General features: G+C 39.5%; 1 protein-coding gene across 4 annotated transcripts; it reads left to right on the top strand.

Moving 5' to 3' along the window:
* The first annotated feature begins 373 nt into the window (after nt 1-373).
* On the top strand, nt 374-14,132 carry prpsap2 (phosphoribosyl pyrophosphate synthetase-associated protein 2). Of its 4 annotated transcripts, none has more exons than XM_039774610.1 (11): nt 374-558; nt 1,566-1,726; nt 1,890-1,942; nt 11,378-11,444; nt 11,533-11,705; nt 11,807-11,922; nt 12,079-12,134; nt 12,433-12,581; nt 12,823-12,893; nt 13,065-13,211; nt 13,285-14,132. In XM_039774610.1, the coding sequence occupies exons 2-11, from the start codon at nt 1,644-1,646 to the stop codon at nt 13,441-13,443; spliced, it is 1,074 nt and encodes a 357-aa protein (XP_039630544.1). In that variant the 5' UTR covers nt 374-558; nt 1,566-1,643; the 3' UTR covers nt 13,444-14,132. The 4 variants fall into 4 exon arrangements, with proteins under 4 accessions (XP_039630544.1, XP_039630543.1, XP_039630542.1 ...); XM_039774609.1 differs by having other exon boundaries at nt 374-600; XM_039774608.1 differs by lacking the exon at nt 374-558 and adding an exon at nt 645-1,187.
* Nucleotides 14,133-14,179: the final 47 nt, after the last annotated feature.

Below are 14,179 nucleotides of genomic sequence, written 5' to 3'. Positions count from 1 at the left end.
AAGCTGGCAAGAGCGCAGGATATGTCCACGCAGGCAGTTTGCTGCTGAACCTTCAAGTCTCCAAGGGAACAAGATATTTTAGGTCTGTAGTTTTTTTTTTTTGTACTTATTTTGTCACGTCAACAGACAATGCCGTGTAGACAGACTTCGCCTGACGGGTAAACCAGCAGTTCAGTTTGTTTTTGTGTGCTCTAATCCTGTAACTATCTATGCCTGTGGCTTTGTGATAATAAACGCACGAGCAATAGAACTCTCAGCAAAAATCAAGCGTAGCGTCTCCGTTACGGTGAAAATCAGCCGCACGACTTGGGGCGTGGCTTATTCATGTCATCGTCCAACTTTTCGGCGCGCCTCTCTTCTATAAAACCAACCCTACTGGAGGAGGATTATGCACGCGAAATACTGCACCTGCACACATAAAAAAAAAAAACAGACCGGTCACAGACGCCTCTGATTGGTTGATTCACCGCTGGGCTCTGCTTTTTCCGGATCACACCCAGAGTCACCTGCGTGTTTCTCTTGGACTCTGCCAATTTATGTGCTTAGAAGTGCGTTGTGGTGAGTCACAGGCAAACAGTGGAGCACAAACGCTTAGGATAGGTCAGTACATTAGGATGAGTAGAAAGGGACGGTCTTTAACTGGTGAGGCAAAGTGTAACAACGATTACGGATTTGTAGTGTTTAGGTGGAAATCCCAGCGTACTGGTATGTGCAGTACGGTTGGGTGTAGTTTATAAAAATGCCGTTATTAACTCATGTTAGTCGTAGTACCGAGCAATGGTGCGGCCTGCTTCCCTTCTCTGCGGACGTGCCAATGTAACGATGTTGTATGGCAAATCCTCTTTTCATTTGCGGCTAACTCGGTCTTTCGGCACTTCGCAGACTTGCGCATTGACATTGTAATCTGTCAAATGGTTGTGTCATTCAGTGACGTTAAACAGTATCAGAAGCGAAATCTCGACAGCGATACTTGCTGTGCAGCCATTTTGGCTCCTTTTGTCATCTACCGTGATATTGTGGATCTCTGCTTGCGCCACAATGGCTTCTTTTGCACACGGAACACGACGTAGCTGTTTGCTCATTGGATATTTTGGGTGCCAATCTTTACAACTGGGCTTGGTTGAACAGAGATGGGCAGTTGTTGAAGACCCAGAGCACGTTATTGGCAGAACAAAGAACACACGCTGGTAAGCACGGAGTTGTTTACCTATGCATGTTTAAATTTACGTATTTAATAACCATGTATGAGTGCAGTGATTCAAACGGCTTAGGGTGTCGTTTCCGCGAGGACGCGAGTAAGGTGTCGCTGCCCTCTACCCCGAGGTCACCACACTACAGTGTGTGTGTAGGCCTGTCATTTTTTAGAAAGGCGACTTTGTTATGCGATAACAGGCACAACTTGTAGAACGTTTGTTGACTATGTACAGTGCAGCAAATTCATGTTCTATTATGGTGGTTGTGATAACATAACGTTTATTTTTGTAAGTTTGAAAGATCGTGAAAATCCCCTCGTTGCAGAAACTTTTGAACATAACCTTTTTTTAACACTTCCTTGTTTGTTACAGGATAACAGGATAAAGTGCTCGTTGCTTGGGAGCAGGTTGTTCCACCCTCGTGCAGCCAGGATCAAAACGGACCTCGCTATGAATCCCACCAAGGGAGGCCTCGCTATATTTTCAGCCAACTCAAATCCTGCCTGTATAGAGTTGGCCAGGAGAATTGCTGAGTAAGTTTCCTATTTGAAACAATTTTTAACATTTGACTTGGGGTCTTTACATAGGAGTATGTTAGTAATCAGTATAGTCCGTGGGCTCTAATGCACATGATCATACATCCCTCAGGACACTTAAAGGCTAAACGGCTTATTAATGTTTTTGTTGTACTTGCAGGCGCCTGGGAGTGGAGCTAGGAAAAGTGCAAGTGTACCAGGAGGCCAACAGAGGTGAGTGTGGTGCTCCAGATACTACCATTTCTGTCCCACACTAGCCATTTAGGCTCTGGACATGTATAACTGTTGGCAATTTGATGGTCCCCAATCAATATTGTCTCCTGTAGCAGGCAGTAATTAATTTATCTAAATAGTTTTGGTGATTATGAATTAAAAGCTTCTTGTTTATGCATTTTATTAGAGGTGTACAAGAGTGACTATAGGCAGTAAATAATATTAGATGAAATACACAAGTTGTGTTAAGACAAACATGAACTCCTTGACAGGTCTAGCAGAAATAAGTGAGGTTTTAAAGAAGTGAAACTAATGGACGCAAATGATTCATCTAGTGTGTTATATAGATTTTTTTTTTAAATTTAACGGCATGTACAGTAAATGATGAAATGTACAATTAAAACAAAATGGTGAATAACAATAATGCAGGAATTAAATGTTAAGGGGGAGACTTTGACTCATTTAGGAGTTCAGCATAGCTGCATTTAGAAACCAAACATTAAGTATCCTTTTGAGCATATAAAAATATTTTTAAATATAAAAATCTGTGTCTGTTTTTTGTTTAACAGAGTGAACTGAACCTTTTGCAGTTATTCAGTCTGTGTTCTGGCACAGGCATATGAACATATATTCAGTCTTGACCTCCAAGTGGACAAGATGTTACCACTCAAGCTAAACACCCCTTCTGTCCACTTTTTAAGAATAAATTATATTTCTTTCAAGTGTGTCTTCTGCAAAGCCAGTTGGTCAGTGTTTGCATAGATTTTAATTAATGACAGGTACAGCCACAGATCAATTTGATTGAAAATGAAAGTAACATTAGACCTGCTCAATGGCCCTGGTGTGTGAAGTGCTTCAGCCAGAGTAAGCCCTTAACAAAGCCAACTAATGCAAAGTTAACTTTTTATTATTATTTTTTTTTAACTTGTTTGACATTTGTTTTCCCAGCACATTTTAAAAATTGGTTATCGGTCATTTTATGCAGCACGTTATTTATTTATTTATTTATTTATATGTAATGCTCATTCTCCACCGATTTATTTGTGGTTTGTTAGGTGGAAAAAAAAAAACTTCTCTATTTTCACAGCATCTCAATAGGCTAACTAAAGTGAATTTGGACTAGCCACCTCTTGCTGTGCCTGGCACACACGCATGTACACAAACACCTGACTCAGTTGTGCAATAGCAATTTTTCAGGGTAATCTGGAATGCATCGCTTTTTAAAGTAAAATATTACAAGCTATAGTAAAATTCTAACCGTTTGGAGACTGACTTTTTAGTCTTGGTTTATACTGAAACTGATTAATCTGTGTCTCTAATGCTGGCAGTTACTAGGAGGAGGAAAGAAATATATCTGGCAAGTTTTAAATATTAAGCATCAAGCGGAGGTATTCAGAATGGATATTATAAAATTCCAGTGGTGAACAAAATAACAGGACAAGTAATTTGTAGAACTTTTCGTGGTCCGCAAGCCAGGTTAATGTCCTTTATGATGTGGAAATTAAGATTATTAATTTTTTGAATAACAGTGTAGGAATTTTAAAATAAGCCATTTCTATTAAAAGAATATTCCACCTTAATTTTTCATTATGTAGTTTGTAGCAATGAGTGTGTGGGGTGTGTTTTTCTTTATAAAGTAAATTCAACTTTCACATAGTCTAAATCCAGTTAGATACTGTCAGCCAAGCATGCTTGCCACATGGAAGCACAGGGGAATCATTTTTTCCTTACTGTTTGGACTTGTTCTGTGGAAAAAAATATTTAGTAGCCTCTGCCTCTGTAGAAATGTAATAAATTTATTAAAATTCCCAGAAAAATATCACTCACTGCAAAACATTTGTACACCACCTTTTGTTCTCGTGGCTTGGCAACACACTACAAGTCAAATGCTCTGTGTGCTAATTGGGCATGCCTGTGGTGTAGTGGGTCCACAGCTCATGTGAAAAGGGCCACTTTTAAATAAATGAGCACCGTGCTTGCGGCTTGGTGAGGGGTTGTGTGGCTGAAGCGGTTCTCGGGGTGATTCGCGATGTGGGCGTTTCTCACCTAAGTGCACAGGTGGGAAACTGCATCCGTGATTGTTCCTGGGGCTGCTGATTTGCCACAGCTGCCATGCCCTCTTGATAAATAGAAGTGTGAGTCGGCTATGGGGAAGAAAGGAAAGGAATGAGAGAATAGAAGGTTGTAGGAGAAGGCAGGAAGCAGGTGGAGAGTGCTGGTGTGAGGGAGAAGAGTGAGCAAGAACAGGCTTGATCAAGAGAGAGCAGGCAGCTGGGAGGGGAGTGTTTGGCCAACACTCGAAGAGGCTGAAAAAAAAAAAAAGTGGTAGAGGAGCTGACTTACTGCTGAAAGGAGCGGGAGTCGAGGAGGCTTTGGGTGTTGAGTCCAGTGTGAGCGCCCTGGCCGCTGGAGAAGAAACCCAAGTCTCGGTCTGGTTTGGAGCCTGACGTAACCAGGGATCGGAGGGCTACCGGACCTGTGTGAAAGGCAGCTGTTCCTGCAGGTAGGTGACTCTCCTGTTGTGAAGCAGGGGAGCCGCCAGGTAAAAGACCCCGGCTTTGTTGTTTTAAAGGATTGCTTCCTGTGCTATTTTAACCTAGTTGAGATTTTTCTAATGGTATTTTTAACCTCCACGTTTCACACTTGTTTTATGGATTATTTGAAGAATTTTGAATGCACTTCACTGTATTTTAATTTGAACTTTTTTTTTTTTTTTTTTTTTTTGTTGATGCTTTGTTTTAATAAAAGTACTTTACACTTTTGCACCATCCACTTGCTTGGTTGTGCCTCACTGCTAAGCTCATCGGTAACATTACTGATGGTGTAGGGTTCAAGAGCTCCCGGACAGACAATGGGAGCATGTATCGAACCCACATCGTCACAGTGCCATATTGTGATCTATCTTCTCTTTGGTAAAACATTTAAAAGGTATTTCAATAAATTTCTAACCATTGCAGCAAAAATGCTTTAATCGGCAAAAATTGTCACCAGTTAGAATATGGAATACTAGCTGAAATACCCAGCATTGCCTTGGAGGAAAATAAAGTGTTTTTTTTATTTTTATCAGACAAATATATAAACAAAACGATGAAGACTCACTAATGTGCTTGTCTTGCAGTCTTGTATGCATGCTCTCATTCGGCCAACTCTATGTTTGAACACCACTGTGCAGCTGTTTCTTTTGAAATGAAATAAAGAATGCTGGCAGTCACCTCCAGTTCGCCCTCTGGTGTTCGTTCTGAGTGTTAACTGGTTGATAAAATGCATACAAGACCGCAAGATCACCCCACACCCTGCCCAGAAGGGGGGTGGGTTAGGGTTGATTTCACCCTCAATTATTTTTAGTCAACCAATGAGAATCATTTCATGAAGATTGCTCCAAGCGTTTGGAAGTGATGCTGGAACTTGCACACACCCACACACATACACCTCTTCATTGGGAAGAAACTCTACTTTTCCATGATGGCAACACGAATTACCCGATCTACAAGTCTACTAATTAAAGTTTAAATCCGAACAATATATTCAATCTCTTTTCGCTGTTTTGTTATTTCACCGAGTAATTTCCGTTTGTTTGCACTGATGCGATCTTTACTATTTTTTTGAGACTTTCGAATCTTTGTACGTTCATTATTTCTAACCAGCTATGCATGTGTATCACGCCAACGTTTATGAATTCTTTACGATGTTCTACTTTGTCATCTATTCTTTCTTTTATTTCTGGCCCCGGGCATGGTTAAATCTTTTTGATGTGGAAGTATCTCTCTGAATAAGTCACGTCTTGTCCAAGGTTTAAAAGGTCTCGTCCCAGGACTTTTATAATAAAAAGAGACCTATCAAGAGATGGATGAAGCAGACTGCTACCAGGAAAACGTGAAGGACATTTTTAGCATGTCTATTTCGGTGGCTGGTGAAGTGTATCATTGGAAAGCTCTAGTCTTCAAATATGATGAGGAGACTGAAGAATCATCATGGCTGCTATTAATCTAATCTAAATTGATAAGGCTTGAGTAAAGATGTTGCAAATGTATCACCTGTATCTCATTGGTGTATGGGTGGAAGTATATTTGAAGAAACTAGTGTTTAAAGTAGAGAGAAACCTAATATGAGTGATTTAATTCTCCTGCAATACCTATGTATGTTTGAGCAGAGTTTTAGCTGTGTAGAATAATCTGAAGGAAAAAAAAAAAGGAAGCTGCATAGGTAGCTAAGAAGTTTTCTTGGCTTTTATACAAAAATTTTCAATGTTTTTTAATGTCATTACCCAAGCTGTAATGATTATAAAATAGCCTAGGATATGCACTTAGCAGAATAATCTGTTTTATTTACTGGTCACCTTGGACAGGGCCTAGATCACCATAGAATTTTAATTAGTAGTTAGTGTTTCTGTCCTTCATTGAACTGATGTCTCTTCCATCATTGAAATGCTGACCATGTTTGGGGTTGATTCATACAATTGTATGAGTAAAAAAGATTTTTTTTTTTATCCATTGTAATTGGCTACATGAATCTAGTAGTCATGGTAAGGCAGATGTGAAGTTGGATTGATAGAAATTGACTATTTTTAATGACAAACCAATCATGTTACCATATTCGGGTGAAGCTTTAAATTACCTCAACAGAAAAGGGTAAACTATATTTTTACTTAAGTGATTTAAGCTGAAGGGAGCCAATTCTAGCTTTCGTGTGTCCCTTTTCATGTTTATGGAGTACTTTTGGCAGGAGTTTAGTATCTCTGAACTGTTTTTAAGAAAGAAATATTTTACCCAAGTATAGGTGTAACATACAATATGTTGTTCTTAAAACTTGGCTATGACTGTTTATATTTACAGTTATTTGGATAGTACTTCCCTTGTGGACATAAGCTTTTTAAATGCCATCTCGAAGGTTATGCAGTTTTTTAAAATCTAGTCCTGTAAAAATCCTGAAAAACTAAAATTTTATTATTGTCGTCTTGCATCAGTTGGTGTTTATCAAAGTATAATTTCCATGATTAGCAATACTTTTATTTAATGTCTACTAATAACATAGAACATGATGGTATGTGTTTTATCTACTCTGATGTAGAATACAAAAATTTAAACTGCACACATTTTGTGGGGTTAATGAAAGGATTTTAGGTTGAATACATTAACTTAGTAGTTAGCGGGTATAAAATGCCTGACAGGTTGCAGTGAATTTGTCTTTAATGCATTTTATGATTATAACAGTCTAACAGGCAACTCTTAGCTCAATATCCTTACATCTTTTAACCATTAAATGACCAAGACATTATTTAAACAAAACCATAAACTGAGCAAAACTTAATTATGAGAAAGGACTAGACAGTATTTGTATTCTGCTAAAAGGAACTCCATTCATTTTGAGAGGTCAGTTGAATTTTTCTTAGCCATGTTTTTAATGGGAAATGATAGGAAAAGTCTGTCCTGTGGACATTTCCAGGCCTTCTATAATTGCTAATGAAAGAGGTTTTTGTAAAAATGCACTTCATTTTTTTTTGTTTTGGTTCTGTTTTTGAGTGTATTATGGAGGAAAACCTTTTTTTTTTTTTTTTTAAACTAATTGACAGTTTTTCTTCATGTTTGATCAACTCCTTTGTAAACTACCTTTTTAGTGTCTGTCTGTCTTTCTGTTCTTGTACTTGGTATTTTCAATGTGCGAATTAGATAATGGCTAATTGGCTCTTTGACAGCTAATCTTAAAAAGATTACCTGTGACTAGCTGCAAGAAGGTTCAGTTTATTCTTTAAATACTGGCTCATTGTGCTTGTGTATGGTTTTTTATGTGCAAATCGGAAAGTACGAAATGCTGAATACAAATTGCATATATAACCCCACTTAAGTTAAATATAGAGTAATCACATTTAAACTGTGGATATGGTTAACACTTATTTATATGAAGGATGTTCTACGCAAATAGTAAATTTTATAAAATGAATGTTACCTCTTCCTGTAACAGTTATTTATGGTAGCAGAAATCCTCCAATGGTATTTTGTATGGACATGGTCGTAATGAGCACTTCAGAGGTTCTTTCTTTTCAAAATGCATTCAGAAACTTGTTTTTGACAGATGAGGGGCTGTCTACATGTATAACACCAAATGGGGAAATTTCAGAAGGTGTTTTTAGAATGCCAATGACCATCTGCTCTATTTGCCTTGGCATGTGGACTTTATTATGTCATTTTCCATTTGTTTTTTAAACATAAGTACTTGCATCAAAATGACTGCTTAATACCTAAATTATCAGGACATTGTCAATTACAACATTTCATTGACAAAACACCTTAACTTATTTTTTGGAAAGTACAGTATATTGTTACAAAGAAGCTTTGTTTGTTTAGATTCTATGACTTGCATTAAACATGTTAACATTTTTTGCATAGCACAGAAAATTTTCATGGAATGTTAAACTAATAATAACAAGAGGAAGAGGTTTGAAAAATGATTTGCCTGCACTTTAATGCTGCCCATTTCTCAATTGAACCCATCTATTGTTTTAGAACTCCTATTTTCACGTGTGTGTCCAGATGTTTACTATAACTTATGTTCATGGACTTGTGCAAAATTAGTCGTAATACAAGATTGGTCTTAACTGCGTATTTGTCATTCTCAAACATGTACATCATGACTAGCTGCAGTACACCTCTGTAGCTTTCCTAGTAAAATATGTGCTTATTATGTTTAACTAGCCAACGCCCCCGTAGCATACAGTGGTGTAAGAATAGGAACGGAAAACAGTGAGAAAGGAATTCAGAAATCAAGAAGAAATACTTTTTGAAAGACGCAGTTGTGAATAGGCATTTTGCTGGAGATGACAGATAATGAGTCAAAAGATCTAACCCTAGAAAAAGCCTCATACAACTGACCGTGGCTAAAAACTGGTTGTTGTAGATTAAAGCAAATCTTTGCAAACATTTTTCCTTAGAAGATACTGTCATTCATTTTATAACAAAGGCTTAGGAAACAACCGTCGCAGTATAACGAAAATAGCAAGGAGCGAAACCAATGCCAATGGTCGAGAGAGTACCTTCCTGTAGAAGGCTACGGAAAAGACTCCCAGGCGCACACATGGCAGAAGTGAAAGGTCACGCGGTCAGGCTAGATATAGGGCGGTGACGTGACACCAATCGGGTTATGAGAGTGGAGCGGGGAACGTAGTAGTCCGAAGGAGGAATAGGAATCGAGAAAAGCGGTATGGGGGTTTATGGGAGGCCGCAGGCTGCGTGAGGAAGGGTTTGGAAGAGGAGGAATAGGAATCAAGAAATGCCATATTGGAGGGGGCGGGGATTTAGGGGAGTGTCCGGGTTTGAAGAGGAAGCAGGACGCACCAGAAGAGAAATGTATGTAAGAGATGTATTTTAGTTGTACTGATGCACAATCCATTGGGTTAAGAGGCTCAGTGGGATTTAAAAATGTAGTAGCTGACAATTTTTTGTTTTTAGCCTTGATGTAGACTGTTTTAGCAACTCTGTAACTAACTGTTCATCTGAAGGGTTCTGTGCTGCCGCTACTGTATATGACATTGAAACACTAAGGCAGATAGCTTTGGGGACATATGTAGTGTTGTAAGCTAAGCACACAAATTCCTGGTCATTGTGGAAATTTTGGAACACATTTTAAATTTAATTTTGGAATGAGCACAGCATAAGAGGAGCCACTTGGTTTACAATGTTTATAGATTTATTTGTTACAACTGTGTTTGTTCCTGCCTATCTGGGATATCCGAGTAAAATGTACATTGAAATGGGAAGCGCACCTCGATAGATGGTGAGGTTAATTGGAGATTCTAAATAATTGTGGCTATTGGTGTGATTATGCCCTTCCATCAAAATGTTGATCTTGTTTCTTGCACCTGGTGCTGTTGGGATAGGCACTGGCTTCCCACAAACAATAATAGATAAGCTGGTTTATAATTTATACACCAGAATAAAAATTTCCAAGACCCATTTGTACAATTTTATATTTAAATTGTAATGATGCAAAGTATGCCTTATTAGGCAGTGATCCACATCACCATCATCTCTAATTTCATAATTCAGCCTGACCCCTTTGTTTTACTAATGATGAGATGATACAAAATGAAACCATTGCAAATTGCAGCTGGTTTTTGTCATCTTCACTCTTAAAACATGCACAAACTCACACTGTAAACTGATAAAGTTGGCTCTGCCGTCATATTTTTTTGTGTCTCAATAGACTAAGTTGAGAAATTTTTTCTTTAAGTTAAACCATGTGGTGTGTTTTTTTTTTTAAATGGAAGACTTGATTCTTATAATCCCGTACTGAACATCCAAGCTCTGGATCTGGTAAGAGCATAGAGCTGACAGATCTACTTAAGCTCGCCTATGAATATACATTAACCATCTAGTTATGACAAAACAATTGATCACAAAGATGTTAACTGAAAGTGATAAAAAATTGAGCAGTATTGTTATCTTTAAAATCTCAATTTAAAAAGCAATACTTGAAGTCCTTAATTTTTGTTTTGCATAATACTTGATTGTTTTTAGAAAACACAAATATGATGAACAATTTTTAAACATTTAAAAAGGAAGAGAGAATGTTACCATTTGGCATCAGAGAGGAAAACAAACCTTAATGGGGCTTTTGTAGAACATAAATCTATTGGTCATTGTTCTTTTAAATAAATAGAGCCAAAGTCGGTCTAACCTAGGCTTAGACATCTGCCTTTTATCTGACATCCTATGGCATGGCACATCTTGCGTTCATAATTGTGGTATAATCTGTTGGTCTTTAAACAGAGCCCACCAACATTTATGCTAAACGTCCCCAGTTATATTGATGATGTTCCATTGTGTGATGTGTACAGCATTGTTTGAAAAACTTGTACATGCAACTACTGAGATGACATGTCAAGGCCTGCCACCTTGTTTGCATTTTGCATAGTACAACAGACATATGTAAATTAAATTTGTGTGTGTGTAGTGTATTTAAGGACACATAATAGAGAGACTATGTATCAAATCAACACTTCTAACTGTTCAATTTGAATGTAGATGTGGCAGCAGTTTCCCTAAATAAAGTCACTTTCTTGATTTTGTGTTTAGTATTTTCAAACACAATTTTCTATACCAGTAATGGAAGAGTGGGAAATAAATTTGGTAAAATGTGGTGAAATTTTAAATCCAAAGTGTCTGAGTTCTGATGCTAGCATGTAAACTTGGACTGCCATCAGAGCTCTTGGCTCAGTTTCAGTGTTCACTTTCAACAGTCTGCCACTCTGCTGCTTGATACTCATTGCAGCTTGTGCCAGTTTTACTCAGCTGTTCGCCCTGCTTTTCTCCCTGCTGATGCCACAGAATTATTTGGGGGGGAGAGGTGGTGTGAAGAATGAAGATGACTGGTGTGTCTGGTTAATGTCTTGTATATTTATCACCAAGACTGATGCAGTCTAATCCTGCTCTTCTTCAACAGAAACTCGTGTTCAAATTCAGGAATCTGTAAGGGGCAAAGATGTCTTTATCATCCAGACCATTTCAAAGTAAGTTCTTAATAGACAGACAGGTGGTATGACAGAAAAGACACATTTGCCTCCTGTCTCATTACTACACTGCTTTTCTTCATTGCAGAGATGTGAACACCACTGTTATGGAGCTGTTGATCATGGTATATGCCTGTAAGACGTCTTGTGCCCACAGCATCATTGGTGTAGTGCCATATTTCCCTTACAGTAAGCAGTGCAAGATGAGGAAGCGTGGCTCCATTGTTTCTAAGCTGCTGGCGTCCATGATGTGCAAAGCTGGTAAGGAAGGTTGTTTGGTGTGTGTAGGAGGAGTGGCATGAGCATGATGTGGTGAAGGCCCCTAAAGACCTCTGCTAACAGACCTGCACTTACTGCTTCAGGTCTCACTCACTTAATCACCATGGATTTGCATCAGAAGGAAATCCAGGGCTTCTTCAACATTCCAGTGGATAACTTGCGGGCTTCACCTTTCCTCTTACAGTATATCCAGGAGGAGGTATGTAGTATTGGTGGGGAATATCCACAGTACATACTGTCTCATGGACCATGCAGTACCTTCAAGTATTCTCAGTTGCAGGGATTGTTGGTACTATATAGTCAAGCTTTTGTTTCACCTCTGATAATATGTACAATGTGTGATTAATTGCTGCAGATTCCTGACTACCGGAATGCTGTGATTGTAGCCAAGTCCCCTTCTTCAGCTAAAAGGTGAGACTTTCAGTTGTGATGTCACCTGCATGGAGACCACCCTTGTGAAGCAGTAGCATGTGATTGCACAAGTGGGCACATCCTGGGTGAGTCGCCCTGCTTAAGGGATAGGCTGAGAGGGGGTATTTCCATTCTGGGTTACCAAGAGCTCTTTATGATATACATATTTCTCTCTCTGATTGATGAAGTTTTGATTGCTGGGCTATCTCCTTGCTTAGTGGCAGATCACCTGATTGCATGTGTGAATTCTGCTGCCCTTGTGTGACCCTTCAGTGTCTCTCCCCGTGTCATCATTTAGGGCACAGTCCTTTGCTGAGCGCCTGCGTTTAGGCATTGCTGTGATTCATGGGGAAGCCCAGGACGCCGAGTCGGACCAGGTCGATGGCCGTCACTCTCCACCATCTGTGAAGAACATGGCGGCCATTCACCCCAGCCTGGAGATACCCTGTAAGTGAGCCCTTGGCCAGCTCTGCTCACAGTCTCTCTTCTGTGGCTTCAGCCCTATCCTAGTCTTTCATTTTATTTTCTTTGCCTGGCCAAATGGCCGGGTATATACCTTTTTGGTTCTTTGTGCTCTTGAACGCGCTTTGCTTGCATGGCTGTGAGGAGCAATAGGTTGGGGTAAATTTGTCGATGTTGTGTAAGGACTGCCTTCCTTCAGCAAAGTTCTTATTTCTTTATACTGCAGTGCTAATTCCCAAGGAGAAACCACCCATCACGGTAGTGGGAGATGTTGGCGGCCGGATCGCCATTATTGTGGTAGGTAAACATTTGCTTTGCTGAAGGTTGGGCTGTAACCAGCACTCCGTTTCTTTGTGGAGAGACTTGTAATTCATGCTGAAGTCTCTGAATGGCTGGCTTTAATCATTCTAGTTCTGCATTTGTTTCTGTCATAAATGGAAGGAAATATGCACCTTTTAATTGTTCCAGGACGATATTATTGACGACGTGGACAGCTTTCTTGCTGCTGCAGATACCCTTAAAGAGCGGGGAGCATACAAGATCTATGTGATGGCAACACATGGCATTCTGTCCTCGGATGGCCCCCGTTTGATAGAAGAGTCTGCCATTGATGAGGTGCGTTTCATGTGGCACAGCTTGATTGCCGGCCATGCTTTTCACTAAACCTGGAAAACCATTCTATTCACAGGTGGTTGTGACCAACACCATACCTCACGAGATCCAAAAACTGCAGTGCCCAAAGATCAAGACAGTGGACATCAGCATGATCTTGGCAGAAGCCATTCGACGTATCCACAATGGAGAGTCCATGTCCTACCTTTTCCGGAACATTGGAATGGATGACTGAGACTTGTTGCAGTTGTGTGTATGTTTGTGTGAGCGTGTAGCTAACACTGATGTGAACTTAATTCAGAGGGGCCAATTTTATTTTGTTACTTTTTGATTTTTAGAGGTGCTTGCAGCAAGGTTTTTTTTTTTTTGCCTCCTGCCATGTCTATATGTCATTTGCACTATTTTAACAATTTGTCCCTGAACAAACATTCCTTTGTGTGACACCACATTGTGGATGTCTTATTGTGGAGCCTATAAAGCCAAAGTCCCAGAAGCACTGGGTGCTTGAAAGGCCACGGCTGGCCGTGGGTGGAGGCAGTAGTAGCTGCTGGCAGGTAATCTGTTGTGTCATCTCATCACTCCAAATCTTGAGGGTCTTAAGTGTGTCTCATCCTTGACCTGGGTGTGACGGCAGTGCCAAAAATATCTCAAAGGACCTGGGAACTCCAGTGCTGCTAATCTGAGAGAAGTTCCAAACTTGGAGGTCTAGCACATAAAATGTGGTGCTAGGCTTCAGTTTGAATAAATGAAAAAAGATTTATATGAAGAATGTAATCCCAGGATGCAACAAACCAGAGCGCCCTTCATTTTTGAGAAGATGTTATGTGGGTTTAACAATGCCATCTGCACACGACCTGCTGAACTGAAGGGGTGTTTTCCTATTTATTGTCTGCCAACATCCAAAATAAAATTCTACAAATGCAATGGTGGTCTTGTCTTCTCTATATGTTCTGTCTTTGACCCAGATTTTG

Source organism: Polypterus senegalus, chromosome 13, assembly GCF_016835505.1.
Source record: "Polypterus senegalus isolate Bchr_013 chromosome 13, ASM1683550v1, whole genome shotgun sequence".
Taxonomy (NCBI): Eukaryota; Metazoa; Chordata; class Cladistia; order Polypteriformes; family Polypteridae; genus Polypterus; species Polypterus senegalus.
Note: the sequence above shows the minus strand (reverse complement) of the source record. Positions and strands in the feature narration are given on the sequence as shown.

Coding starts and splice junctions, on each gene's coding strand:
- prpsap2 (XM_039774607.1), top strand. CDS start 1,440: ATGTTCTATTATGGTGGTTGTGATAACATAACGTTTATTTTT. Junction 1,943..11,377: donor GTACCAGGAGGCCAACAGAG/GTGAGTGTGGTG, acceptor CTTCTTCAACAG/AAACTCGTGTTCAAATTCAG. Junction 13,212..13,284: donor AAGAGTCTGCCATTGATGAG/GTGCGTTTCATG, acceptor TTCTATTCACAG/GTGGTTGTGACCAACACCAT.